Source organism: Puma concolor, chromosome E1, assembly GCF_028749965.1.
Source record: "Puma concolor isolate L17-30 chromosome E1, mPumCon1.1.hap2, whole genome shotgun sequence".
NCBI lineage: Eukaryota > Metazoa > Chordata > Mammalia > Carnivora > Felidae > Puma > Puma concolor.
In genome coordinates this window covers 42271629-42299342 of record NC_141680.1, presented here as the reverse complement: position 1 = coordinate 42299342, position 27714 = coordinate 42271629, and the positions used below count along the sequence as shown (strand labels likewise).

The following is a 27714-nucleotide window of genomic DNA, read 5'->3' as shown; positions in this document are numbered from 1 at the left end:
GACTGTTTCTGGATGAGTTGTATCTTTCTAGCCAGAGGGATAATCAGGGCACCTGACTACAATCTTCCTGCTAGCCCCTGAAGACCTGGAATTTCTGTCCCCCAAGGCTAGGAGATGTTTTCTTTCTTTCTTTCCTTTTTTAAAAAATGTTTTAAATGTTTATTTATTTTTGAGAGAGAGACAGAGACAGAGTGTGAGCGGGAGAAGGGCAGAGAGAGAGAGAGAGGGAGACACAGAATCTGAAGCAGGCTCCAGGCTCTGAGCTGTCAGCACAGAGCCCATTGTGGGGCTTGAACCCCTGAACCACGGGATCATGACCTGAGCAGAAGTTGGATGCTTAACCGACTAAGCCACCCAGGGGCCCCTCATAAGAGATGTTTTCTTTACCTACTGAGAGGTGACACTTCCCTGAGATTTGTGATCTTTGGGGAGATTCTTGATAGGGTTGGAGCTCAGTCCATAGATTGATTGTTGGTCAGTCTCCAGGACCAACAGGAGAGAGGATGTGAGGAGTTGTTCTTTGAAAAGGACCATTGAGAAGGAAGCAACCAGAAAGTGACATCATCAGGGATCACTTAGTTCAGGCATGGGCAGTGAGTGACTTTAGCTGACCCACTCCTGGCTACAGCTGAATTGGAGGAAGGAGGGCTTCCAAAAGTTCTTGTCCACAAGAATGTCGCAACATTGTTGCAGTGTGTCAGTGGGACCGGAGTGCTTGGCAGTGGCTCAGGCATGGTGATTCTCTGCATACTGGGCTGACCCCTTCACCTGAGTTGATCAGTGCTCCATTGATTCTCCTTCCTGGAGCTAGTTAGGCAGCTGTTAGGGTCCTGGAGCAGCTCCCGAGACCTTCAGGACTGGGGTGAAATCTCCAGAATGTCAGAGCAGTAAATACATGTCCTGGTTTCCAGGACTGCTTGATTTCAAATATTCTGCTCCACCTAATTCACCTGTCAGACCGGGTGTCCCAGTTTTTGGTTTGGAAAATAGCCTGTCTCACAGGTAATGGAGAAGGAGGAGGCAACAGTTCATTCATTCCAGTGTGGAAGCTTGCGATGGTGGGTAAGGGAAAGGAGACCTGCAGAGATGACCCCAGCCTTGTGCTAGAACCTCTCCGTTGAATTCTCCGTTGAATTCTCAGCTCCGCCTGGAGGTGAGGCGAGTGGGACGCAAAGCGATGTGACTGGCACCCACCTAGCCCCACCCGCTCACCTCATCTCCTGCCCTATCCCACACTGGCAGGTTTACCTGATCTCTCAGTCTAGCCCCACCGGCTCAATAGAGAGAGCCCACGTTCAAATGCAAAAGCAGTCTGCCATCGCTACGTAAAAAGCGGGTTTAAGCAACTGTGTTCAGTGTCACCAATTTTAGGAGGCTGGGATGCGGAGGTTAGTTTCTCCCAGGGGAAGAGAAGGAGACTCCATGTCTCTAAAACTGTGCAACAGCCTGTTCTGCCAACCCTCCCCCTCACCCCCCCACCACCGCTTCCTTCGGAGTGGCGGTCGGCCCAGCCCCTAAGTGATCAGGCCACGGCCCCCCGCCCCGTCCGTTCTCCTCCCGGCATAGCCCGGCCCATCTCCCCACCCGAGGCCCCGCCTCCGGCCCCGCCCCCGGCCCCGCCCCGGCCCTACCGGATCCGGAGAGGCGGCGCCCACCAGCCCTCCGGACGGACACGCCAGCTGGACTTCAAGTCCCAGCAGCCCCTGAGTCCCGCCTCCGGGGGCAGAGCTATCCCGGGCAGCAAATTCGGAGGAGCCTTGGCGCTCAGGCTAGGGAACGCGTGTGACCAATCGCGGGGCTGCTCGCGCCGTGTGCCGATGGGGGCGGGGAGAAGCCCGCAGGGGCCCGGACAAAAGCCGGCTCCCGGGCGACTGCTGGAGGCTGGAGCGCTCCGGGCACTGGGCGGCGAGGCGGGGCCTGCGGAGGGAGCGCTGCGCACGGGCTTTCGCAGAAAGGTGAGTGGCGGGCGGCTGCTTTCGCGCGGGGTACTCCATCTGCCCGAGGAGCTTCCCGCCTCCCTCCCCCAACCCGGAACCGCTTTCCCCGGCGCCGTCTTAGTGCTCACGCGTCCTCCCTGCTTCTGCTTGGAAGTTTTTTTTTTTTTTTTTTTTTTTTTTTTTGGGTAGGGGGGGACTTCGCTTTAGGTTAGCCTTCGCTCGGAACCCCGACTGGTGGCAGCGTGTCGACCACCCCACCCCCACTCTCCCACATTCCAGTTTCAGGGAGTTTGCATAGGGTGGGCCGCCGCCCTGGCTTCTTTTCCCTCCGCTAAATTGCATTTGCACCAACCAGGCCCCTCTCACCCCGACCGGGGCCAGTCCTCGAGCCTCTTCGGGCTTTAGCGGGCCTCTCTCTTGTCCCCATCGGGGTCACCGGTGGCCACTCGCCCCACTCCTATCCGGGCTCGGGCGCTTCCTCTCTTTTTTTTTTGTGAAGAAGCGACTGAGTCCCGCGCTGAAAGTGGAGGGAGCGAGCCCGGCGCGTAGCCTTGGCGGGCCACGCGGCGCCGGGCTGTCCCAGGGTGCCCGAGGCCTGGCCTCGCCCGCAAGGACCGGGCGGTGGAGCACAGGCGCGGGAAGGACCCTCCTCGCTCAGGAGGTGCCGTCGGGCCCAGCCTCTAAGCGACAGATGGCCGGGGTGCCCGTCTCCCTCCCACCCCTGGCGCTGACGCCTGTGCCGAGCCTGGCCAAGGCAAGGTCCCGGAGAGGGCTGAGGATGCTGCCGCCGCCCTCCTGTAGGGCCTGGCAGAGGGCCAGACCCAGCGCCTGCTGCCCTCTCCAACCTTGGCAGATACTGTGCAGTAGCGAGGAGTTCTGCCATTGGGTGGTCCCCAGGGTCGGCCTGGCAGGAGGATTTTGGAGAGGGGAGGAGCAGTGCATGGCACCAGTTTGGCCAACCAGCCCACGCCTTCCACCCACTAACTTTGCTCTGAGGTCTTTCAGCCAGCTCAGATCTTGGATTTCTGAAATACTGCTTGAGGAAAAGCTGGTAGACCCCAGCTACCCAGGGCGGGGGTGGTAATTTTTATCTCTTAGAGAACTTCAGAAGCTTGGGCCAGATGACAGGAAGAGCCCTTGGAAACCAGGCAGCTGGTGTCTCCATCCCATTCTGACATGCTTGCTGCACTAGGGGGACCCTCACAGAATTCTGCCTCTTCCCTTTATTCCAGGAATTGCTTGTCCTCTTAAAAACAACCCCCCTCCCCCCCCCCCCCAAAAAAAAGAAAGAAAGAAAAAGAAAAAACAAAACACAAAAACCAGTCCTATGGATACTGACCTATAAAGGAGTGCTCTTTGTCTTTCCCGGGGGGAGACCCTAAGTAGCATCTCCAGTGGTTCCTCTGCACTGGCTATGTCCCAGGGATACATTCCTGGGAAACAGTCTGCTTTCATTCAGCCTTCCCTGTGGGCTGCTTCAGTGCTCAGTGGCTGCTGTGGATGAACTCAATCCTGGGTCACTCACCCTGTCTGCAGAAAAGACCCCATTCAGCTCATAAAGTCCTTCCCTTGAGGGGAGAGAGAGGATATGTGTGATGTGTGTGTGTGTGCGTGTGTGTGTTCAGGTTTCTTGGCATGATATCCCCCAAATGGTTTACACTTTACTTGTTATTAGGTGACAGTTCCTAGGGCCCCAGAGCGGACCCCTGGGGTCTTAGCTTTGTCCTAAAATCACCTATCACCAGTTCGAGAGCATATTCAGTTCCTGAGGAGGCAGCCTAGGACTCTGAGACCTCAAGTAGGTTAAGAGCCACTGCCCTAGAGAGACTTCCAAGACCCTTCTGAATGATTAATTTTGTGAATTTTCTCCACCGAGACCCTTCCCTGGGTTTGTGAGCCTTCTTTCCTGCATTTGGTGAACATGCAGAGGCCAGATTCTTTCCCCACTTTTATTCCATCATATAAATCTTGTCTTGGCCTTGAAAGGGCCTGCCCAGCCATCTACGCCAAAGTGCTCTGGTGGCATATCTTATTTTGGTAAGCTGGCGAATCTGTTCTATCCTGTATCATCCCCTTCTTGTGTCCACCCCCTGCCCCCCTCCAACCATCCTGTGGAAATGAACTCTTGTCTTGCCTGGGACTCAAGAAAGTTGTGATTTTGCAGCTGCAGAACAGCCCTTTCCTTACCCCTTTGTCTGCTTTGGGAGGTGCCAGCTTTGAGGGGGTTGTTGTTCTGGTAGTGTCAGACTGTTCTCTGCTTGGGGAGGCTTAGCAAACTCCTGGAGTTTGTGATCACAGGTGCTTGATGTTTCTGAACCACGGAGCATGACCAGCAGCTGCCGCCTCCTTTCCCTGCTTCATCTGCCCTAGGTTGCCCTCTGTTTGGGAAGGGGGTGGGGGCAGGTGTACCCATCTGATTTCAGGACCAGTTTTTCTGGTCTGAAGTCAAGAAGGTTGGGAAATGGAGCTGGAGTGGGTGGGGGGTGGGTGGAGGGCTGCAGGACCCAGGGGCTGGTTGAAGCATCACCTTTGGAAACTCTTGCTGAGGAGGAGCCGGAAGTCATCCCAGGGGAAGGCCAGGAAAGGGAACATCTCTTTTGAGCCCCTTCCCAGCTACCCCACTTTGGGCCAGACACCAGACTGAAAGCACCCATTGTGCTGAGTTGGAGACTAGCTGGGAGGCCGAGGGGGCCAGCCAAGCCGGTTGGGAGGGAGGTGGAGAGTAGCCTCTGAAACTTTGGCCTTCCCTGAGCTGGGGATGGAGACCCACCTTCCTGTGTGTATAAACCTGCTAGTCCCCCGGGTCCGCCTTCTTTTATTTGAACTTGACTTTTCTTCTCAGCAAATTCAGCAACTTCAGTCCTGGATCTTTGTGGAAGAGATTGGAGTGACTTTTCCTGATGAGGCCAAGTTCTTAGTCTGAATGACTTGGTTTCCTTTCCCTCCCCCTTCCCCTGATCCTCTCCCCAACTTGCTACCATGGGAGAATGGGTGTGTCAGGACAACACGGTGGGGACGGAAAATGAAGAAATTGTCATCACAGACCCTTCTGTGAGGTGAAGGGGGGGACATGGCCTGGTCCTGGGAGAAATGGTCTTTTCTCTCGGGCTGATGAGTGTGGGGTTTTCTGGGGAGCAGGAATAAGAGTATTTGGGTTCAAGTCCTGGGTCCCCTGCTTGTTTGTTTGGCTTTTTGGGCAAGGTATGGTAGCTCCTCTGAGCTGCTATTCCTCATCTAAGAAATAGGATTATGAATCTCTGTGTACCTCACAGGGTTCGTATGAGATGACTTCTATATCCATGTGACCTGGGATGACTGCTGCCTCCTCCCCCAGCTTCGGCTCTGCTAGAAGTGACCAGTACAGGGTGGCCCCCAGAGAGGCCTCTGTTTTGCTCTAAATTAGCAAGCTGAGTGACTCAGTGGGGCGGGTGGGATGTACTGAAGGTCACAGTTTCCCTGCCCAGTGCCTGCTCTGAACTCCGGGGTGGGAGTCTAGTGTCCTGGGAGAAATGGACTCTGAGGTGACTCTCTGCTCCTCGAGGGTTTGATCCTGCCTGGGGTTAAGTAAACTCACCTGCCTGGCCTACAGCCTGATGGTGAATGTAAGTGCATGAAATGGGTGAGTCTGGATGTGGGGGAGACGAAACCTGTAGGGGGAGGGGAGTAAGGGCAGGATTGCACAATTCTGGCTGTGCGCCCCGTAGGTCACAGAACCAAAGGGTGTGTTTCAGTGTCTGTGTGGGACCTCGGGTGGGACCAGCACATGGGTTTGGGTCATACCACTGGTATTCCTGTCTCCCCAGCCAGCTGCCTTTTGCTCCAAGATGAATGTGAGCTGGTTTGTCGAGAGGAAGTAGAGACAAGGTTGAAGCCAAGAGACCTGGGGAACATGCCACCTTTGTTTATCTCCACCTTCTCTCTCCCTTCACTTCCTGATCCTCCTTCCCTGATGTCAAAAGTGCTCATTGAGTGGGAATGCAAACTGGTGCAGCCACTCTGGAAAACAGTGTGGAGGTTCCTCAAAAAATTAAAAATAGATCTACCCTATGACCCAGCAATAGCACTGCTAGGAATGTACCCAAGGGATACAGGAGTGCTGATGCATTGGGGCACATGTACCCCAATGTTTATAGCAGCACTTTCAACAATAGCCAAATTATGGAAAGAGCCTAAATGTCCATCAACTGATGAGTGGATAAAGAAGATGTGGTTTATATACACAATGGAATACTACTTGGTAATGAGAAAGAATGAAATCTGGCCTTTTGTAGCAACGTGGATGGAACTGGAGAGTGTTATGCTAAGTGAAATAAGTCAGGCAGAGAAAGACAGATACCATATGCTTTCACTCATATGTGGATCCTGAGAAACTCAACAAAAGACCAGGGGGAGGGGAAGAGGGAAAAGTTACAGAGAGGGAAGGAGGCAAGCCATAAGCGACTCTTAAATACTGAGAACAAACCGAAGGTTGATGGGGGGTGGCGGGGAGGGGAAAGTGGGTGATGGGCATTGAGGAGGGCACCTGTTGGGATGAGCACTGGATATTGTTTGGAAACCAATTTGACAATAAATTTCGTATTAAAAAAAAAAAAAAAAGAAGTGCTCATTGAGATCTCGCTTCCTTCCCTCCTGCTGGGCCAGTCCTCCTTCCGCCTCCTGAGAAGTGCTGAGATCTGGTCTTACTGTCTGGGGGCAGCTGGACACGGGTCTCTTCCCCTGGCCACCAGCTCCTGTTCCTCCCAACAGGTAGAGCAGGTCCCTTTGCGGCCATGTCGGCCAAGGCGATTTCGGAGCAGACGGGCAAAGAACTCCTTTACAAGTTCATCTGCACCACCTCAGCCATCCAGAACCGGTTCAAGTATGCCCGGGTCACCCCTGACACAGACTGGGCCCGCCTGCTGCAGGACCACCCTTGGCTGCTCAGCCAGGTGAGCCCACCCTCCCCAGGCCCTTCTTCCGGGCCCAGGGTCAGAGGAATAGAGACGGTCGGTTTGGTGGAGATGTCCCACCGGGTCACACGATGGCAGACTGCCCACATCAGTGGGCAGCGTGCAGTGGGCTGAGCGAGATTTTGTGTTCGGCTCCGGGCCCCACGTGTTGAGGCGCCCCAGCAGGAAACACAGCGCAAGGGCTTGGAGCTTGACTGACTGGAGTCCAGACCAAAGCTCTCTGTCGATTAACCGTGTGGCCTGGAGCAAGCTGTTTTACCTCTCTTGAGTGGCAGATTCCCCATCTGTCAGATGGGCGGAACACTCACCCTGTGAGCTATAAAGATTAGCAGTAATGTCTGGAAAGCATTTGGTGTGCCACCTGGCACTTGTAGGTGCTCAGTAAAAGTGGGTGTGGGCTCCACTCGCCCCAAGTGCAGCATGTTAGGAATGTGTTTGGGCCGTGAAGAAGCGTGCTGCGGACTTTGTGTGGCAGCCAGCCCAGAGTAGAGGCTCCTTTGTCCGGGTCCCTGTGGGACCATTGTTGGGAGGCAGAGACTTCTTGGGCAGGGCCAGGAGAGCGGGTTCTGGGGGTGCATGTTCCCTCCCAGCGCAAGGTAGCCCACCCATGAAAGGAGCTGCCTCGGGAGATGGCGCATTTCCTGGCTGGCAGCGTGTGAGCAGTGCTTAGGGGCTGCTTGCTGGGCCTGTAGACGGGGTCAGGCCCAGGAATGGGATTGACCAGACCTCTAAGGTCCTTGGTCACCACAAGGCTCTGTCCCCCTGTTCTTCCTTTTGGAACACAGGTGCTGGTCCATATTCTGAGGGCTTCATGGTTTAGTGGAGCTAAGATGTTGCATAGGGAGGGTAGGGAATCACTCATGCAGCAGGTATGTGGTAAGTATCTATACTGTGCCAGGCCCCATTCGGGGCACGGATGGCTCCAGATTCCTGGTTGTCAAAAGAAAGGTATAGGCTTGGATAGGTGAGAAAAGCTTCCAGTAGTTGACACTGAAGAATGGATGGGTAGATAGGAAGCCATGCAGGCTGTCCTGTGCTTCGGGTCCCCAGACTGTAATCTCTTACTCTCCCGTTTCTTTCCTTTTCCTCTTGTTCCAGAACTTGGTGGTCAAGCCAGACCAGCTGATCAAACGGCGTGGAAAGCTGGGCCTCGTTGGGGTCAACCTCACTCTGGAAGGCATTAAGTCCTGGCTGAAACCACGGCTGGGACAGGAGGCCACCGTGAGTACAGCTATAGGTTGGGGTGGAGGTGCTGTGGGAACAGAAGTGGATGTGGTCATCTCCAGATGAGCAGCCCTGTAGGCTCACTGCCTACTCGGCCACACTGCGGCCTGGGGAAGGCCACACTGCAGCCTTGGGTCCCGCAGAGCTGCCTGGTAGCAGGGCCACTGTTGGTGCTCGCTCCCAGCTCTGCCATCAGTGAATGGCAAGATGGGCTGCAAAAGTAACCCCAGTCCAGTTCATGGCCAGGTAGGAATGGTCTGTTATTGGTTTGTTTGTTTGTTTGTTTATTTAGAGAGGGAGAGCAGGCGCGCAGGTGGGGGAGGGGCAGAGGAGAATCCCAAGCAGGGTCCACGCTGTTGGTGTGGAGCCCGACGTGGGGCTCCAACCTGAGCTGAGGTCGGACACTTAACTGACTGAGCCACCCAGGCGCCCCGGAAATGGTTTGTTTCTTTAACAGACCCATCACGGAGATGAGACTCTGAGGCTCACTCTGGGAAGTCCTTTCTTTTCCGTTCCCAGAAAGGGCACAGCAGCTTGTCGTGATGTGTATGCCTAAGAGGGCCGGCAAGAAAAAGTTGCAGAAGGCAGGTGCAGAATCTTTTAGGCAGAGACGTTATTAGACCAAGAGCCGAGGATGAGACTGGTAACACTGAAGAGGAAATTCAGTTCTTGGCTTCCCCCAGCTTGGTGATTAATGTCAACTCTGTAGATGAGAGAGCTGAAGTGAAATGTGGTTTAGGGAGGCTAGGAGAGGCTCAGAAATAAAATTGCACTTCTTTTCCTTTTTACTCCTGGACGGGGCTGGAGAACAGGCGAGGGGGAGCGGGCTGAGGCGGGCCTGAGGCCGGGAAGGGTGTGCTGTCCATGCACAGCTTTGCCCCATCTTGGGTGACTGTCACCAGGGCTGAGCTGTTCTCTTCTTTGGCCGTCCTGGATGCAGGGTGAGGATGACAACGAAGCTGTCTTCCTCTCTTCCTGAGCTCTCTCCAATCAGCTCTTTGTGGTAATTTCCCAGTTTTTGGCTCTTGAACTAAAGAGGGCCTCTTAAACTCGTATGTGGACCTAGGGCTGGAGGGATCTCTACTGGCCTTTTTGCTTGCAGGCCTTTGGCGAGAGGACGGCAGGACTAGGGGCTGAGTGGTGTCCCCAGAGAGGTCCTTGTGTTCTTTCTCCTCAGCTGCTGTTGGGAGGGGGCTGTCAGCCGTGTCGGGGCCGGCAACAGTGTCCGCCTCGGCAGGAGCGGCTCATTACCTCTGAGGGATCACTGTCTGGTCCCTGACTCAGCAGTGACGCATGCGGGCGGGGTGGGGGGGGGAGGCTTTGAGACACTCTGGGATGAGGGCTGTCTCGCCTCGGCAGCCGCCAGGGACCCACTCAAACTGATTAGCTCTGCAGGCCTGTTGTCCTCAGCCAGGAAAGTGTGCGTGAAGTTTTCCCCGTCAAGCTCTCCCTCCCCCCGCTCCCCCCATCCCTGCTGTTCCCAGGCCCAGACTTCTGTCCTTGGGCTGGGTCTCTCTGCTTGAGCTCAGGGATGGAGAGCCTTGATTTGTCTTTGCTCTTTAACTTGTGCTACTGATGGCAGGAGGGAGAGGAGTCCTGATGTCTGTGCTGTGGGGGCGGGGGCAACATTTGTTAGCCTAGCTCATTTGTCACCCTCCAGAGGAGGCAGAGAAAGAACGTGTGAGGTCAGTACACTGCAGTGTGGCTGGCAGTGGGTGAAAGAGTATCTCGTGAAGACTTCTTCAGCTTAGGGTCTGTGACCCCATTGCCCTGGTTTCTGGAAAATCTCTCTCTGCCAGATGTCGTGGCAGTAGTACCTGAGCCCCGGCTCCGGTGGGACAGCCAAGTAGAGGGAGCAGAGGGCAGTCCTCCTGCCCTGGGGGACAAGACCCGCTGGTCCATCTAAGCTTTATTTTTCTCAATCTCCATAGGTTGGCAAGGCCAAAGGCTTCCTCAAGAACTTTCTGATCGAACCCTTTGTTCCCCACAGTCAGGTATGTGTGACGTGGCTCCAGGCCGGGTCTTCTCCCCCACTTTGTGTTTGTCGACTCTAAAATGATGAAAGGAGAAATCAAGCTGCTGGAGAAAAGTGAAAAGGACCAGACTCTCTGAGGGTCTGAGGGTGCCACGGAGCAGGGAGTCCAGAGATGAAGGGAAAGGCTTAGTTTGTAGCAGGGAGGAGTCAGGGCTGGTAACAGGGGACTTCTCAGTGCTGGGATGAGAAAGACTTGAAGGCAGGCACCCTCCCCCAGATCGGGTCACAGTGGCTGAGTCTGGACTGTCAGCTAGGCAATGGCCTCTGCTCTCCTCTTGTCCCCGAGGGGAAGACAGTAACTTTTACATTTATTTATTTTGAGAGAGAAAGGGAGACAGAATCCCAAGCAGGCTTCCCACCGTCAACGCAGAGCCTGCCTCAGGGCTCAAACTCACGAACCGGCTCATGACCTGAGCCGAAACCAAGAGTCAGATGCTTCACTGACTGAGCCACCCAGGTGCCCCTTTACTAGGGTTTTAGAAACGCACCCAAAGGGGATGGGCTCGCCAGTTCAGTGCCCCTCCCCCACGTGGTACTGTCTTCCCCTGCAAGGCGGAGGAGTTCTACGTCTGCATCTATGCTACCCGAGAGGGGGACTATGTCCTGTTCCACCATGAAGGTGGGGTGGACGTGGGCGACGTGGACACCAAAGCCCAGAAACTGCTCGTTGGCGTGGACAAGAAACTGAATGCTGAGGACATCAAGAAACACCTCTTAGTCCACGCTCCTGAAGAGAAGAAAGAGTTGAGTGAGAGGGAGGGCAGGCAGGTGGCAGCGGGGGAGCGGGGAAGGTCGAGAGCTCCGGACACAGGGCAGGGAAAGCAAGGTGGTCTTCCCTGTGTGGGCATCCGCTGCCCTGCCCCAGTGTCTGGGTGAGAGGGAAGGCACAGCGCCTCCCTGTCCCAAGGAGGGGAGCAGGGGGCAGACAGGCGGCTGGCTCAGACTGAAATATGCCGTAAGCATCCCTCACCCCACTGGCCCTGTCTGTCTGGTACCAACACCTCCGGCTGCATGCCTGACAGCTCCTTTCCGCCTCAGTGGCTAAAGAGTGATGCCCAGGGAGCAGGGCTTACAGAGGGAAGCAAGAGGTTGGCAGGGCAGGCTTTGGGAAGAGGAGCTGTCAGTAAGAGATGGCCGAGGGGAGAGGGAGGTTTGGGACGTGCTGCCGAGCCTGTTCCCCCTCCCTGAAGATTGACCGTCCCTCTCTCCCTCCCCGCTCTAGGATTCTGGCCAGCTTTATCTCTGGTCTCTTCAATTTCTATGAGGATCTGTACTTCACCTACCTCGAGATCAACCCCCTTGGTAACTGGCTCTGCTGGCGTGGGCCTGGGCAAAGGACAGTTATAACAGGGTCTCAGTGCCTGTGGTAACCCTGGCCTTGACGTTCGGCACACCAGACCCCCCCCCACTCATAGAGGGCACTACCGGGTGTGTGGTGTGTAGAGGGATGCCTGGGCTCGTGGAGTGCAGTCTCTCATTTCCGAGCTCTCAGAAGACAACGATAATTCCTGTTTAACCACCTCCAGCTTTCTTTGCTCTTATTTTGTTCTGTGATGGGGAAGTCCTGATTTTGATCTGACTCTGCTTAGTGGCTATTCCTGGCAGGGGTTAGGCTGTTCTCCCAGGACCTGGGCTGCGCCTTCACTGGTCTGACCGTTCAGGCCCTTCTTTCCTCTTCAGGCCCTTGGAGCACTCCCCAGGAGTTGGTCAATCATTGATCCCCAAGCTGGGAAGATCTTGGTCCAGGCCCCTCAGGCTGTGAGGAAGGCAGGTGGCGTGAGCTGGCTCTGGCCAGGGCTGCTCAGGGCAAAGTCCAGATTCCAGATTCCAGATTCCAGCTGGGGATGCAGCCCCTCTAATGGACCAGATGGCTGTTTGCTGACTTCATTAGTTAAACGACCCAGGGGTAAAGGGAAGATGGATGTCCAGTTAATGGGCAGTAAATGAATCCTGCTGGCTGGGGGCTCAGTGTACCCAGTGGTTTCCCACTCCCCCAGGCAACTAAGGCTTCTCCTGGCCAACCTCGAGAAACCCAGATATATACACCTAAGGGTTCGGGTGGGGGGGGGCCTCCCAACAGCAGCTCGTACCTTAACACTTTATGTTTTAGTGGTAGGGCTGTGGATGGGTGAATGGTTAGATATTTAAGGCATAGAGTGTAGCTTTTCAAAAAATGTTAAAAAATTGCCATGGCAACTAAACACGACATCCCTGTCACATTACCTGGAAGTCAGGGAGGGAGGGGAGTGGTCTTAATTAATTTATTTCTCTTTTAACGGGGGAAAAGCTGTGTGGAAGGGCCGTCCGGTTTCTTGCAGAGCTGGGCAGTTGTTAGGTCTGGATGGGACCCCGGGAGGTGGTGGTGGGGAAGCCTGTGGAGGGGTTTGGAGGTTGGTGGTAGACGCCTTTGCCAGGGGGCTGGCATCTGAGTACCTCTGCTTTTCTCACAGTTGTGACCAAAGATGGCGTCTATGTCCTTGACCTGGCGGCCAAGGTAGATGCCACAGCCGACTACATCTGCAAAGTGAAGTGGGGTGATATAGAGTTCCCTCCTCCCTTTGGGCGGGAAGCTTATCCAGAGGTAAGGCTGGCTGCTCTGGGGAGGAGATGAAACGTGATGGGGACCTGGGGGAGGGTGACTAATCTCAGAGGAGCATCGGGCCCCCCTTGTGCGCTGTTTATTTGGCAGGAAGGGAAGGTCAAGAGCCATTTAATTTTCTTAAAACCCCCAAAGGAGGTGGGGGTGGGAGTCAGCCAAGCCTCTGAATCCCGGCCAGAAATCCTTTTAGACTTCTCTCTCAATCAACCTCCCTGGGCTCTTAACTTGATTTGTTGATAATTCCGAGTGGATCTTGCTCATCCTGCCGGGGAAAGGTAGTTCTCTTGGCCACTTGCTGAGAATTTTAATTGCTCTTTCCCACCACATCATCTGAGAGGTCTTCACAGCAGGATTAGGCCTGTGAGTCATAACCCAGGCCAGGGCAAGAGGCTGGGCCGGAAGAAGGGGCGTGTGGTGAACCAGGCAGGCAGACATTGGGATTGGGGGCTGTTTAGAAGCAGGGTGACCTAGTGAGACTTGGGACTTGGGCAGAGGGTCAGGGACTTGAGGACAGAGAGAAAGGAGTTGGGAAGTTTGTCCCCAGGCAGCGACTGTGGCTATGGGTGGTTCTGGTCCTTGAGGACATCATCGTGTTTTGTCCCAGGTACTTAGGACCCTGCACAACCCCTCTCCCTGACCCTCTTGAGACAATGGAGGACCTCTTCATGTGTCTTCAGGGAAAGGGACAGGGTCCCAGGTGCTGTGACCTGGTGAAGGGGGTATCCTTAGGACCCACCTGTTGCTGTCTGGTCCCTAGGAAGCTTACATTGCAGACCTGGATGCCAAAAGTGGGGCGAGCCTGAAGCTGACCTTGCTGAACCCCAGGGGGAGGATCTGGACCATGGTTGCTGGAGGTGGTGCCTCTGTCGTGTACAGGTGACTGAGGGGCTACTGAAAGGATGGCAGCTGGGCCTACCCCGAGTCCATGTGTGCACAGCCTGGATCAGATTGCCTTACCTTGGAGTGGGGATGGTGGGGGGGTCTTCATCTTCTCCCCTTGGTGTAAAGCAGGGCTCTGGTAAAAGCCTGCCCTGTACACTGTTCCCTGCAACTTTCTTACTTAAAAAAAATTTTTTTTAATGTTTATTTTTGAGAGAGAGAGGCAGAGCACGAGCGGAGGAGGGGCAGAGAGAGGGAGACATAGAATCCAAAGCAGGCTCCAGGCTCTGAGCTGTCAGCACAGAGCCCAACATGGGGCTTGAACTCATGGACTGTGAGATTATGACCTGAGCCGAAGTCGGACACTTAACCGACTGAACAACCCAGGCGCCCCTCTTATTTTTTTTTTAAGTTTATTTATTTGTTCTGAGAGAGAGAGAGAGGGAGAGAGTGGGGGAAGGGCAGAGAGAGAGAAGGAGAGCTAGAATCCCAAGCAGGCTCTGTGCTGTCAGCAGAGTCCAACAATCCCATGAACCGTGATATTCCGACCTGAGCTGAAGTCAAGAGTCAGACATATAAGCGACTGAGCCACCCAGAAGCCCCTTGTTTATTTTTATTTTTTAAAATCTTTATAGTTAGTGCTATGGGCTTCCTGCAGAGATACAATAAATGCAGAAAAGAACCCAATAGTAAACATCGGGGCATCTGTGTGTCCTCATCGGCACCAGGCTGCCACCTTCAGCCACTAGAGTCAGAATCAGCACTGACTTCCGTGTCTCCCTGACAGTGATACCATCTGCGACCTAGGGGGTGTCAATGAGCTGGCAAACTACGGGGAATACTCAGGCGCCCCCAGCGAGCAGCAGACCTATGACTATGCCAAGACGATCCTCTCCCTCATGACCCGGGAGAAGCACCCAGATGGTGAGACACACACGCTCCTTCCCCAGGATGGCCCATTGTGCCACAGTGGGAATAGCTTTGGGCGAGGAGGCCCTGGGGTTGTGGTCCTGCTCCTTTGCGGCCTGGGGCTATTTAGCTTCTGGACTTCTGTTTCTCCAACTGTACAGTGGGCAATGTGGCCTCTGTCAGATGGAGCCTGCGGGGAGGCAAGGAAGCGATATGTACATAAAGTCCTGTAGGCAGGTGCAAGGGAGGAGGTAGCAATGTGCTCTTACTGACTTGTAGAAACTCAGTTCTTAGCGGCCCACTTCTACACTTACTGTTTGGGCTGTGGGATTCCCAGCTTCACTTTACCGCCTGTCTAGTGTTTGGGGGCTACACATACCAGTTCCCTTTCCTTTGAGCCAATAGAGATTCCTAACAGGAGTATCCAGAAATTAAACCGGGTTTCTCAGTGGCAGCCAGGAATGACGTAGAGGTTCTGTGGGTTTGGATTAACCACCTGCTCAGTGGCATGGGTAATGGAGAGCTGAGTTGGTTAAGACTGAACGGATGTCAAGGGAGGTCAGCCTGCTCCCCACCCCACCCTGCCTCTGCACTGACACCTCCTAACAGTTGAGGGATCCGTGCTTAGAGAAGAGAGAACTCCCTCGGTTGGATTTCTGGTAGGATGTTCTACTTTTCTAACCCTTTTTTGACCTCTCTTACTCCCAACACAGGCAAGATCCTCATCATTGGAGGCAGCATTGCAAACTTCACCAATGTGGCTGCCACATTCAAGGTAACCAGCCACCGGGGACCGTGTAGTCTCTGGGGAATGTGGGTTTGGGAAAAGCCAGGAAGGGAGGTTTCGGCAAGCAAAGTTCGAGGCAGAAGCAGGTTTCCATGACTTACCCAGCTGAGTAGGGGCTCTTGTCCCAGGGGCCCTTGTTGGGGATGCAGAAGACGCTGGGATAGATTTGGGTCTTCTCCAAAAGGTCAGAATGAGGAAAATGGATCGATGATCTGAGCTCTTGCTCATCCAGCTGAGGCCTGTCAGCCTGGTCCCTGTGCACAGGTCAGGGGCGAGGGCACACAGTTCTGAGTGTGACTGCTGGTCAGAAAGGGCGACAGAGCTAACCTGGCTTGAGAGTCCTCAGGAGGCCATTTCTTGTTCTGTACTGTCCGACGCTCAGGGAATGTCCCTTCTGGTAGCACATATTTGAGAATGATGGATAAATAAATGTCCACCTTGAAAGTCTGAGCTCTCATGAAGTGGGGGACCAGGCCTCGTCAGTCTTGCCAAAAACAGAGTCTCTCTAATGGGTCCTGATTCAACAGACCAATCTGAAACAGGTGAACCTTGGCAGTTTTATTTTAACTTTTGAGCAACCCTATGACAAAGGCAGCCCTGTCGATATGGATGGTTACTTCTGGAACAGCAACCAGGTGGCATGCCTTGGGGGACAGAAATTAGACTTCTGACTCAGGAGAGACCGCATTGGTGCACACCTGTTCATTCTCCCAAATTGTTTCCAGAGTTGATACCCATTGCAAGGGCTGTTCTCCAAAATCGCTGGAAGAAGCTTTAGTAGGACTTTGATATTTAAGTGGACTAGATCCTGATACTTCTGAGAACCCTTGCATAGGACCTTGGTCTAGATCCCCGCCACCTGCCCCGGCTGCAATAAGAGATAGCAAGAATGACTGGAGACGGCACCCTGTGCATTGAGGGGTGTGACTCCCAGGGACTCCAAACTGCTGCCCCAGCAACATCACAAGTGACTGCATATCACTTCGGTTGCTTGTGCGTAGTCCAGTCCACACGTGTGAAATTCTTGACTGCCGGGGCCTGCCATGCTTCTTCGTGAGAAGCAGTCCTTGTTAGGTACACCTGGGATGTTCGTTCATCGTGATTATAAATAATTGCCTTATTTTTAGGCACATGTCTGTCGTCCCTTCCTGCTTCCAGGGCATCGTGAGAGCAATTCGAGATTACCAGGGTCCCCTGAAGGAGCACGAGGTCACGATCTTTGTCCGAAGAGGCGGCCCCAACTATCAGGAAGGCTTGCGGGTGATGGGAGAAGTCGGTAAGATGGCGACCTTTTCTGTCCTCAGCGCTCTGTGCCGGGTCTTCGGACACTTGCTTCTGCTTCCAGTGTGTGCGCTCCTCTGATGCAGAGCTCGACCTGAACTTCACAATGGCTCAGAAAACATTTCCATTCAGCTGTTCATTTAACAAATATTTGCGGAACACCTGCTCTGTGTGGGCTGTGTGCCAAGCACTGGGGTTGCAGCTGTACATTTGACCGACAGCAATCCCTCGTGCTGTTAAAAACATTGACAGTAATGTCAGGTGGCGCTAGGTGACATGAAGGCAAACAAAGCTGAGTAAAGGATAGCTTGCGTGGGAGGGGACAGGGCCGGTTTTAATGGGGTGATCGGTGAAAGCCCCACCAAAACGGTGACATTTGAGCAGTGACCTGGAGGAGAGGAGAGAGCACTTAGCAGTGTCTGCAGAGAGAAGGCCAAGTTCCAAGGCCCTGAATGGGAGTGTGCTGCTGTGCAGGACCAGCAGGCAGGGCCGAGGGAGTGAGGGCAGGGTGTTGGCAGGTAAGGGTGGGAGGCAGTGGGAGCTATGTGGGACTGGTACAGGTACGGGGGAGCACTTGGCCGTGACCCTGGGCTGGCAGCCTCTGGAAGACTTTGAGGAGTGGCACAACTTGATTTTGGGTTAGAAGGGTTGTTTTGGCTGCTGGGTGGAGCTCGGGCTCAGGGGCAGGAGGGTGGAGACCACTTGGGCTGTGGGGGGAGAGATGGGGACGATCGGTTAATTGGTAGAACAATAGAGTAGAGTGCAGACCTCATTGCTAGGAGCACTTATGTGGGGAGCAGGGATTCACATGAAGCGTTGGAGGGGTGACAGACGCGTGCCATGCCCTTTGATTGGAGGGGCAAAATCTTGCCATCTTCCCATTTTTGCAAATCTGGTATCCGTGGCAAATAGGAACTTGCCTCAATCACCTGAAGGGGTGCCAGGTCCTCGTTTTCACCTACAGCTGAGTTCCTGCCATGGGCCCAGCCTTCGGGACAGCATGGTGAATGTTAGTCACGGTCTGGCCATTAAACTCACAGAACATTAAATAAGTAAACACTTACTAAGAGGTTGATCCCTCTCAGGGATGTGTACAGCGAAGTGGCAGGGGAGACGGAGGAGGAGGTGGCGAGTGACGAGAGAGCTCCACACAGAGGACCGAGGGGGGCTGGAGCCCCGAGGAAATGAGCCCAAAGCTCAGGCACAGAGGCCAGGCCGGGCGGAAGTTGAGGTCGAGGGATGGGAGGGCCAGGGTCTCGCTGCCCACAGCAGGACGGTGCTTGTGGCTGCACTTCAGGGTGTCGGTAAAGCCAGGTCTTGCTCTTATCAAAGCAGGTGGTCTTTGTGAAGATTTGTTTGGTGGTAAAAATATGACGGTTGGTCTATCCTGGATAATTGGCCTTGTGCAGAAGGCACTAGATGCCAGGCAGGGCCCCTTGCAGAGAAGTGTGGACGTGGACACTTATTTGAAGACTTGAATGGTGGATTCTTTTCTTTCCTCACAGGGAAGACTACTGGGATCCCCATCCATGTCTTTGGGACTGAAACTCACATGACAGCCATTGTGGGCATGGCCCTAGGCCACCGGCCCATTCCCAACCAGCCACCCACAGCGGCCCACACTGCAAACTTCCTCCTTAATGCCAGTGGGAGTACCTCGGTAGGTGCCCCCTCTCCTCTGCCTTAAAACCTGCCTTGTCATCTTTGTCACCCTCTCCTACCTCCCTCCCATCCAGGACACAAGTGCCCCTCTTCTGTTCCTAGTTGTCTGTGGGCACTGGAGAAAGATGGGTTGGTTTCTAGATCTCTGCTGGCTTTTTTTCTGCCCAATCAAGGTAGTATAATGGAAAGCCTACCGGGTTTTATTAGTTTAGTTTAGTTTAGTTTCTTAAGTAAGCTCTTTACCCAATGTGGGACTTGAACTCACAACCCCGAGATCAAGAGTCTCATGCTCCACAGACTAAGCCAGCCAGATGCCCCAAGACCAGGGGTTTTTAAATCAGACTGGAGTTCAAATCCTGTTGAGAGAGAGACCTTGGCAGGTGTCTTACCCTCCAGAGCCTCAGTTTGCTTATCTGTGACATAGAACAATACTAATTCCTATCTCAAGAGGGTCGTTGTAGTAGTACTTTTGCAAGCACTTAGTAGAAGATAGTGCTGTACAGGATTCTTATTACCTGATTTCTTTGGGGCCTTAAGGCTCCAAAGCTCAAGGACTAATAGTTCTTTTTCCCAGTTGCTACCTGTGACTCTTATCTTGTCTCCTTGTCCCACCCCAGACTCCAGCCCCCAGTAGGACGGCATCTTTTTCTGAGTCCAGGGCTGATGAGGTGGCACCCGCAAAGAAGGCCAAGCCTGCCATGCCACAAGGTAAGTGGCAGCCAGCAGATTCAGGCACTCCCTGTCTGCCTGTCCTTTCTGGGCCCTGCTGGGGTGGGCCCTGCTGGGGTGCCGGAACATGGTTTGGGCTGTGCTGTAAGAGTGTGCATGGCACATGGGCCAAATGGACACAAGGACATGAAGAGTTGAACCTTCCTGAGCCTTTCTGTGGGCTCCCCACGCTGCACCTGGGTCACCTCGCTCCCCACTGTCTTCCCCTCTGTCCCCTTACTTCCGTGGGGGTGTGTGAGGTGGCGAAGGAGACAGGGTGACAGAAATACCTGGGGGTGGCAAGGCCTCCCAGACTCCACTTCTTTTTTTTCTTTCCTTTTTTTTTTTTTTTTTTAATGTTTATTTATTTTTGAGAGAGAGAGAGAGACAGAACATGAGTGGGGTAGGGGAAGAGAGAGAGAGAGGGAGACACAGAATCCAAGGCAGGCTCCAGGCTCTGAGCTGTCAGCACAGAACCTGACTCAGGGCTCAAACTCATTAACCGGGAGATCATGACCTGAGCCGAAGTTGGTCATTTAACTGACTAAGCCACCCAGGCGCCCCTCCCAGACTCCACTTCTAAGTAGAGAGCAGGAGCCTAGAGCTGGTCCAGCAGAGCAAGGGCCCTCACAGTGGTTCCTGCCCGCCCAACCACTTGGGGCTCCTACAAAGACCCCCCTTCCTGTGAGCTCACCGTAAGAGCACACGTCATTTACCAGCCCATCCGCAGTTTGCCTTCTGTGTCTGTCCATCCTCTGGTTATCAGATGCGACCCCTGCCACCACCCAGCTCTTAAAGCCAGTGTTAATTAATGCAGCCCCTTCCTGGTACAGGAAGTCTGCACTTGAGGCATTTTGGGAAATAGTTACACTGGCTCCAGGCACTCAAGATTGTACACTGTTTCCCCGCAGTCCCCAAACCAGCAGCTTTGTCCACAGAATGACAAGTCCAACCCTACGATAACCTGATCCTCTTACTGGGCTTCATGGGGACAAAACGGGATTGGTATTATAAGGGTGTGATGGGGCCAGCTATCCCTCCACCAGGCCTGGGGGCTCTGGTGTTCAGCACACCTTCCAAGCCTTCTAGCTCCTCCTGCCCCCTCTCTGCCCCTTTGGCCCTTTGCTCTCTCTTGCTTCTGCTGTGCTGATCAGCACTCTCTCCTCTTCGGTCGGCTTCACTCCTGTCTATTGTGGAATAGACAAGACTTGGTGAGGGCGTCAGCCCTATGAGGCTTGTCCTTGGGATCCTTCCCTTTTCCCACCCTCTCCCTCTAAAGCCTCCAGCTACCAGCAGGTGACTCAGTTGCCTTGGTCATTTTCTTTGACAGATTCAGTCCCAAGTCCAAGATCCCTGCAAGGTAGGATGCCCCTGCCCCGCTCCAGCTCTGTGTGTGGCTTTGTTAGTGGGTTATAGTCTTAACTGTGTGCTTTGTTTCCCCCCCAAGTCCTAGTCCTTGCTCTCCCTCCCCTTCCCACCCCTGCTTAGTCACTCCCACCCCCACTCAGCACTCTCCTGGCCGGCTGTCTCTGGCTCTACACTCAGGACAGGACATGGCGTGGAGCGCAGGAGCAACAGCTGGGCCCAACGCCTTGGAGAGTAGGGGTGGCGCCTGCTGAGGAAGGAGGGGAGTCCTGGGAAGGAGGGAGCCATGGACACTGAAGTGGGGTGGAGGGTGGTGGCAGCACAGGCGCACGGAGGGCAGCCTCAGCTCTCCCGATTCCCATCTGGGTCTCATGGTCTCTTTTCCTGCCAAGCCTCACCCCTGCCCGCTGCATCCCTGAGCTCTCAGTGCCAGCCATGGGTTTAGATTTCTCTGGGTTTTGGGGGAAGACAGGCTGGACAAGGGGAGATGTAGAAGCCTGGATGGATGTGCAGTAAATCTGTGGAGGGGATTTGGGTTTGGTCTGGTGAATGAGGTCATTGCTTACGAGGGACATTTTCAGTGCTCACTCACACGTTCACGCAAAGACACATTCACCTGTTGCCTAAAGTGAATGGATTCATTGCTTCAAAGTGTCAGGGCTTCTGCTTCTGCTTGACTTTTTGACTTCCACAGCTATGAGAGATTTTGCTCCAGGGGAGGGGGAAAATTTTTCTGATGATGACCTTTGATACCTTGCTAAGGGGAGGGGAAGGGGCACCTAGGCTAGGGTCAGGTATCCCCCTGGAAAGGCCAGGAATGCAAACCTCTGACCATCTGCCTTTAATCCCTCTGGTTCCTGTCTCTGGCGAGATCCTTTATTACCTGAATGACCCAAGCACTGTGCCGAGAGAACAGGGGTCTACTCCAGTTCTGAGAGCTCTTCCACCCAAGGGGTGGGCTTATCTTATTGTTAGTTCCTGAGCTAGACTTCGGAGGGAGAGGAGGACAAATAGTGCAGCCAGCAGGGGCGTCTGGTGGGGGTGTTAGGCCTGCAGCAGGGGTTCTCTGAGGCCCTTGCTGCTGGTTAGCTGAGGATGACAGCCTTCTCTGTGCTCTAATTCTGCGCCTTTCACGCTGGAGGTACAGTTGGGCCTGTAGAGATTCCAGGCTTTGTCCCCTTTCTGTAGTCTTTTGGGTAGACAGATGTGTGTATATGTGCTTGCTGGCACTCTGACTTGGGTCCGTCTGGGCCCCCCTCCTGCGAGGGTGGGGAGGGGCCGGGCCACCCTGGTTTGTATCTCCCCTCCTCCTTTGCACAATTGAGCTGCACCTTAAATTAGTATATAATCTGGCTCTGATGCTAGATGACAGGATCTCTGTCACTTGGCATCTCCAAGCTTCCGGTTCCTGGGACTGGGAAGTGAGGGTACCGGATTAGGTGGCTTCCTTTGTTCTGTGATCCCGTGTCTTGTGAGAATCCAGATGGGTCTGGTGACAGTAAGTCCCACATATTTGGAACAGCAGGAGCCTTGTGCTATGGGAAGCTTACAGCTGGAAGGGAAGAAGCAAGCCTGTGTAGGGATGAGAACCCCACATGCCTTGGGAGAGCGATCTTAAATTTATTAAATCACATCTTGAGCCTGATTAGCAAAGCCCACACTAGACTAGTACACTAGGTTAATTAATACCAGATGGCCACGGAGCTCAGTGCATTGATTTCCCTGGGGGAGCTGAGAACCTCCCTGGGGGGCTACTTTCCTCCAGCAGGACTTGCAGAGAAGGGAGAGTCCGGTCACCTGCCTGCAGGGTGGTGAAGGAGCGTTTCCCTTCAAGGCATGGAAGCATTTCTGAGCCCTTTCCCCCCCCCCCCCGCCCCCCCCCCTTCTTTTGCCTCTCCTTTCTGCCCTGTGGGACCAGCCAGAGCATTGTTCTGATCAGGAAAGGGCCAGAGGGAGGAGGGCAGGAGGAACAGCACAGAGAATGTGGGGAGGTGCTGAGAGCCAGTGTGCTTAGGCCAGAACCTCAGGTAGAAATAGTAAGGCCATGGCCAGCCTCTACTTTGGACCTACACTGACCTAGAATCATGAGGATTCGGATCCTGACCCAAGCTGATTTATGTCCAGCTTTAGAGGTGGTGATTGTTGGGTTGTTTAAAATCCTGCAGGTACTAGAATTAGGAGAGCTTAGTTTTTTCTTGGTGACTTTAAAAATAATTTATCAAGCCTTTGTTGGCATATAAGCAAAATGCTGATTATATTCTTTTCCTGTGAAGGTGAGCAGGTCCTGTAGGGATTCTCTGCCTGTGGACCTGTTCTCTGCATGGGAGTCCTTTCTGTGTTCATTGCTAGCTCTTTACCAGCCAGGCAGGTCCTCTTAGCTCTCTTTGCTCTCTCTGCCCCCTCTTTCCAGAAAAAACAAGGCACCTCTTCCCCAAGTTCTCAGAACCCCATCCTCTTGACGTTGCTCTGCGGTGGTGATGAGCCCCCCTCCCTGGACTGGGCATGGAGGGGTGTGGCAGCCCCTGAGGGCCCCCCGGGGGTGTGTGTTCTGGGTGCACTCGCTGTGTCTTTGCCCACCAGGAAAGAGTGCCACCCTCTTCAGCCGCCACACAAAGGCCATCGTGTGGGGCATGCAGACCCGGGCTGTACAGGGCATGCTGGACTTTGACTACGTCTGCTCCCGAGATGAGCCCTCCGTGGCCGCCATGGTGTACCCTTTCACGTGAGTCCCACCAGGGCGGGAAACTAGAGATGGCTGCCAAGTGGGATTTCCTCATCTCATCCCCCTCACTAAGAGCTGGGGGGAGCCAGCAAGATTATCCGCTTGGCTGGGGAAGCACCTGCCATCCCAGACTGGGGCGATCCATATTCCTGGGGGATCTTTTCCCCAGAGTTTGGAACTCTTTGAGGGCAGAGGCCCTGTCTTTCCACCTTCTAGATGAAGCTCCTCCCTTGGCTCCGCCCTCCCCAGCCCCGACAGTTTGGGGCTGTCCTGACCCCTCCTCCTTCTCTCTCACAGCGGGGACCACAAGCAGAAGTTTTACTGGGGTCACAAGGAGATCCTGATCCCTGTCTTCAAGAACATGGCTGATGCCATGAAGAAGCACCCAGAAGTAGACGTGCTGATCAACTTTGCCTCTCTCCGCTCAGCCTATGACAGTACCATCGAGACCATGAACTACTCACAGGTAGATCACTGGGTCCTGGGGGTGGGGAAGCAGGGAAAGCCCTTGAGTGGTGTCAGCCAGCACCGCCACCTGGGCTAAAGGGCTTGGCACTCGGGACTGACTGGCGATCGAAAGTGGTTGGATACACTTGATCTTCGGAAGGTAGGGTTAGGGAGGTAGGGTGGTAACTGAGGGCGGGCAAGCCAGACAGGGCTGCTTACCTGGGCTAACAAAGAGTCCGTTCAGGATCATCTACCTCTGCCAGAACCTCCCTGTGCTGCTAGGACTGGCTCTAAGAATAGAATCAAAAGCAATTTCTTATGAAGTCATTACATATTTATCACAAAGAAAACTTAAATCCTGTTAAATAAAAAGAAGAACATAAATGCTTCAGTTAAGTAAGTCCTATTTCTCAGAAACACGGTTGCCAACGTTTGAGTGTATCCTTATCGGTACCTTTTTCTGGATTTGAACAGGTGGAATAATACTGCATGTAACTATTTTGTAATCCATTGTTTTCAGTTACTTTTTCTACATCAATAAATATTTATTGGCAACATCGGTTTTGCTTTTTCAGGTCTTATGGTGAGCATCTTAGATGAACATTTGCATATATCCTTAATTATTTCCCCAGCACAAATGTCTAAACCAGTCAGACTGCTGCATCAGAATGTACAGATTTGAAAGCCTTTGTTTGATCCATCCTGCCCAGGTGCCCTCCGGAAAAATTGTATGGACATAATCTCCATCACTAGTCCAAGAATGCCTGCTTCCCTGTGTCCTGGCCAACACTTGAATGTTTGCGTTATAAAAACACATATTTGACGAGTGATAGGCATTCTACTTAACTTGTGTATCTTTGATCATTAACTAAGATGAACTTTCAAAAACATTTATTGACCATTTATATTTTACGAGTTGCTCTCCCTTTTTTTTCTGTTGAGGTATTTGTCATTTTTGTTACTGATTTGTACTAGCCTTTATATTTTTTTTGACATTTTTTTAGCATTTATTTTTGAGAGAGAGAGACAGAGCACAAGCGGGGAGGGGCAGAGAGAGAGGGAGACACAGAATCTGAAGCAGACTCCAAGTTCTGAGCTGTCAGCACAGAGCCCGACGCAGGGCTTGAACTCACGAACTGTGAGATGGTGACCTGCCAAAGTCAGATGTTCAACTTACTGAGCCACCCAGGTCCCTCTGTACGAGCCTTTATAGATTAAGATATTGATTCTTCTGTTCAAAATTATTGTCTGATCCCAGACTGGCCTAGTTCAGCTTGTGATTGGAGAATGTAAACTTTTGTTCCCATCTCAGTGAAACAAAAACAAAAACACACCTGCTGAAAATGAGTTTTTTTATTCTTGATTAAAGGTTAACAGACTATAGCCTAAGGGTCAAACTTAGCTCTCTGTTTTTATAAATAAACTTTTATTGGAACACAGCCATATTCATTCATATACATGTTGTCCATGAGTGCCTTCATGCTACACAGGCAAAGTTTAGTAGTTACTGCAGAGACCATATGACCGACAAAGCCAGAAAAAGTTTGCTGGCCCTGAGAGCCAGATAGAGATGGTTCCTGATCTTTCCTGCCCAACCCTCCTCCCCACCCCCCCACCCCTACCCATTCTGGCTTTCTCCCCCAGCCCAGTCTCTGGTCTGTGTGTGGAAGCAGTTCGTGTCCCGTGCTGGCTCTGGGACATAGAGTCGGAGACTCAGAGGGTACAGCGGAGAAAGCCGTAGATACTTGCTTTATGAGCAGGCATCAGGACAGGTGGGGGGGGACAGGTGGGTCTGAGTCTTGAGGGTTTTTGGATGGGAGAGAATGTAGCCACTTTGATGGTTATGGGTTTTCAGAAACATTTGTTCCTGCTCGGGTTACTGAATTACTGTGGTGTTAACCAATGGAGATTGGTTTCGGGTATCTATGCCCCTCGCCTCTCCTTTTGGAAGAAGATTGGAGTGATGAGGCTAGGAACAGAGGTCTATGGGAGGAAGGGGTGCATACTGTTAACATTACTTTGTTCTTAGAGCCTGGAAGGGGGCATGGAAGGTTGGTCCTGTATAGGTTGCTGCCTCATTGCTTCTTCTGAGGCACAGAGTTAACATGAAGGAACTGTTCTTTAGATCCGGACCATTGCCATCATAGCTGAAGGCATCCCTGAGGCCCTCACAAGGAAGCTGATCAAGAAGGCAGACCAGAAGGGAGTGACCATCATTGGACCTGCCACTGTGAGTGTCCTTTTCCAGGAACCCTTTTCTTTTTTTCTTTCTTTTTTTTTTAATGTTCATTTATTTTTGAGAGAGAGACAGCGTGTGCGTGGGGGAGGAGCAGGGAGAGAGGGAGACCCGGAATCTGAAGCAGGCTCCAGGCTCCCAGCTGTCAGCACAGAGCCCGACTCGGGGCTCGAACTCAGGAACTGTGAGACCATGACCTGAGCCGAAGTCAGATACTTAACTGACTAAGCCACCCAGTTGCCCCAAGCCTTTTAAGTTCAAGGCTATCTTATAAAGTTCTGGGCCCACAGAAAACTAAGTTGTTGACTCTTCTGTTTCCCTGTTAGGTTGAAAAGATTCAGAGAGTACCTATTGAAAGTGCATATCTACTTTAACGGGCCATATCCACTCTCTGCAGGCCATGTCACTTTTATAGTTTTAAGGGGCTAACTGGGAGATTTTCTCTGTCCACCTCCATACAACCATAGCATAATCTTTATTACTTTAATTGTAAACCAAAGGAAAATCTACCTAGGGGTTTTATTTGCCCAAAGGTCTTCAACATAGAAAGAAACTGCTCTGTGACTATTTTGTTGTTGTTTTTACTTAGTGGTTGAGTTAAAATTTTGTCCGAAGCTAAGATCTTTTAGTTAAGCAAGGGGCCTTTCATCTCAGAGGCAAGGGTGATTTTGAGCAGAGGCATACACCTGTGTTTCACACTTTAATGGGTGCTGTCACCCTTTTAGAGCCAAGGTGACTTAACCCTGAGTATACATATCTGAACGTGCAGTAGTAGTGAGCCGTGTTTTACAAGTAAGGTTCTCTTTTTTTCCCGCATAATGTCGCTCGCGGGAGAGATGAGATTCTTAAGCCAGAAACTCAGTGTGTAGGTGTTAACTCTCTTGGAACATTTTCTCCCCGTCCTGACCGGAGGGGGTTGAGCAGGTAGTATTGGGCTTTGGGATTCTCCTGAGCTCTGTGGGGAGCTTACCTTTCCTCCCTGACTGCTGTTTCTGCCCTTGCAGGTTGGAGGCATCAAGCCTGGGTGCTTTAAGATTGGGAATACAGGTGGGATGCTGGACAACATCCTGGCCTCCAAGCTGTACCGCCCTGGCAGTGTGGCCTACGTCTCACGTTCTGGGGGCATGTCCAACGAGCTCAACAATATCATCTCTCGGACCACTGATGGCGTCTATGAGGGTGTGGCCATTGGCGGGGACAGGTGATCAGCTGGGCCAAGGCGGGCCTCTTACACTTGGGAGGGGCAGGCTGGGAGAGGGGAGCGGGATCCTCCAATCTCTGCTTGCTACCACTGAGTTAAGTCCATAAAACGGGCCATCTCTACCCTGTCTCAGGTCTGACATGGGCATAATATCAGAAGAAAACAGGAAAAGGTGTTTTTCAAAGGTATTTGGGCTTTGGGGGTAATTCTGTACGCTGTCTCTGTGTTGTGGCCATAGGGAGGCAGCAGAGTGCAGGGGTTGGCAGGACCAATTCTGAAATCAGACCATGGGGTTCGAGTCCCAGTTGCTCTGTTTACCAGGGAGGCGTTCTGGACAGGTCCCTTACCTTCCCTGGAGCTCTAGCATCCTTACAGATCACGTGGGTAAAACAATAGCACCCACCTCATGGAGTCGTTGGGAGGATTTAGTGAGGTGTTTCTAGAAGGTAGCCTGGCACTTAGCAAGTACTCAGCAGGTGTTAACTGTAGTTGGTAATACTGAAAGGAAGAACTGTTTCTTTACTGTCTACCATGACCACACTCACACTTCTGGCTACCAAATGTTGGGATTTTTTTCCCCCATACCAAGCAGTTCTCCAGTTCTCTGCAGATACCAGCTGGGTGTTCTACAGTTCATTTCAGTTTTGACAGTATCTACTTGGAGTCAGCACCAGATCCCACAGGTGAAGGGCCCAGTCCCACAAGACTGCCCCCACTTCAGATGCCAATCATGAGTCTGGGCTTCCGGTACTCCTGAGCAACCGGCTATACAC

General features: G+C 53.0%; 1 protein-coding gene across 2 annotated transcripts in view; it reads left to right on the top strand.

Annotated features, from left to right (window-relative positions):
• The first annotated feature begins 1802 nt into the window (after positions 1–1802).
• ACLY (ATP citrate lyase) overlaps positions 1803–27714 on the top strand; it is a 45283-nt gene continuing 19371 nt past the window's right edge. The window contains exons 1-18 of one of the 2 annotated variants that reach the window (XM_086687310.1): positions 1803–1955; positions 6684–6865; positions 7985–8107; positions 10042–10104; positions 10698–10888; positions 11368–11447; positions 12596–12726; positions 13502–13620; positions 14411–14547; positions 15246–15307; positions 16478–16595; positions 18106–18260; positions 18880–18970; positions 20301–20330; positions 22916–23057; positions 23355–23523; positions 25630–25734; positions 26745–26941. In XM_086687310.1, the coding sequence (XP_086543436.1) occupies positions 6707–6865; positions 7985–8107; positions 10042–10104; positions 10698–10888; positions 11368–11447; positions 12596–12726; positions 13502–13620; positions 14411–14547; positions 15246–15307; positions 16478–16595; positions 18106–18260; positions 18880–18970; positions 20301–20330; positions 22916–23057; positions 23355–23523; positions 25630–25734; positions 26745–26941 (2072 nt within the window). In that variant the 5' untranslated portion in view covers positions 1803–1955; positions 6684–6706. The remainder of the gene's footprint in view (positions 1956–6683; positions 6866–7984; positions 8108–10041; positions 10105–10697; positions 10889–11367; positions 11448–12595; positions 12727–13501; positions 13621–14410; positions 14548–15245; positions 15308–16477; positions 16596–18105; positions 18261–18879; positions 18971–20300; positions 20331–22915; positions 23058–23354; positions 23524–25629; positions 25735–26744; positions 26942–27714) is intronic. The other variant, XM_086687311.1, reaches the window with a different exon arrangement.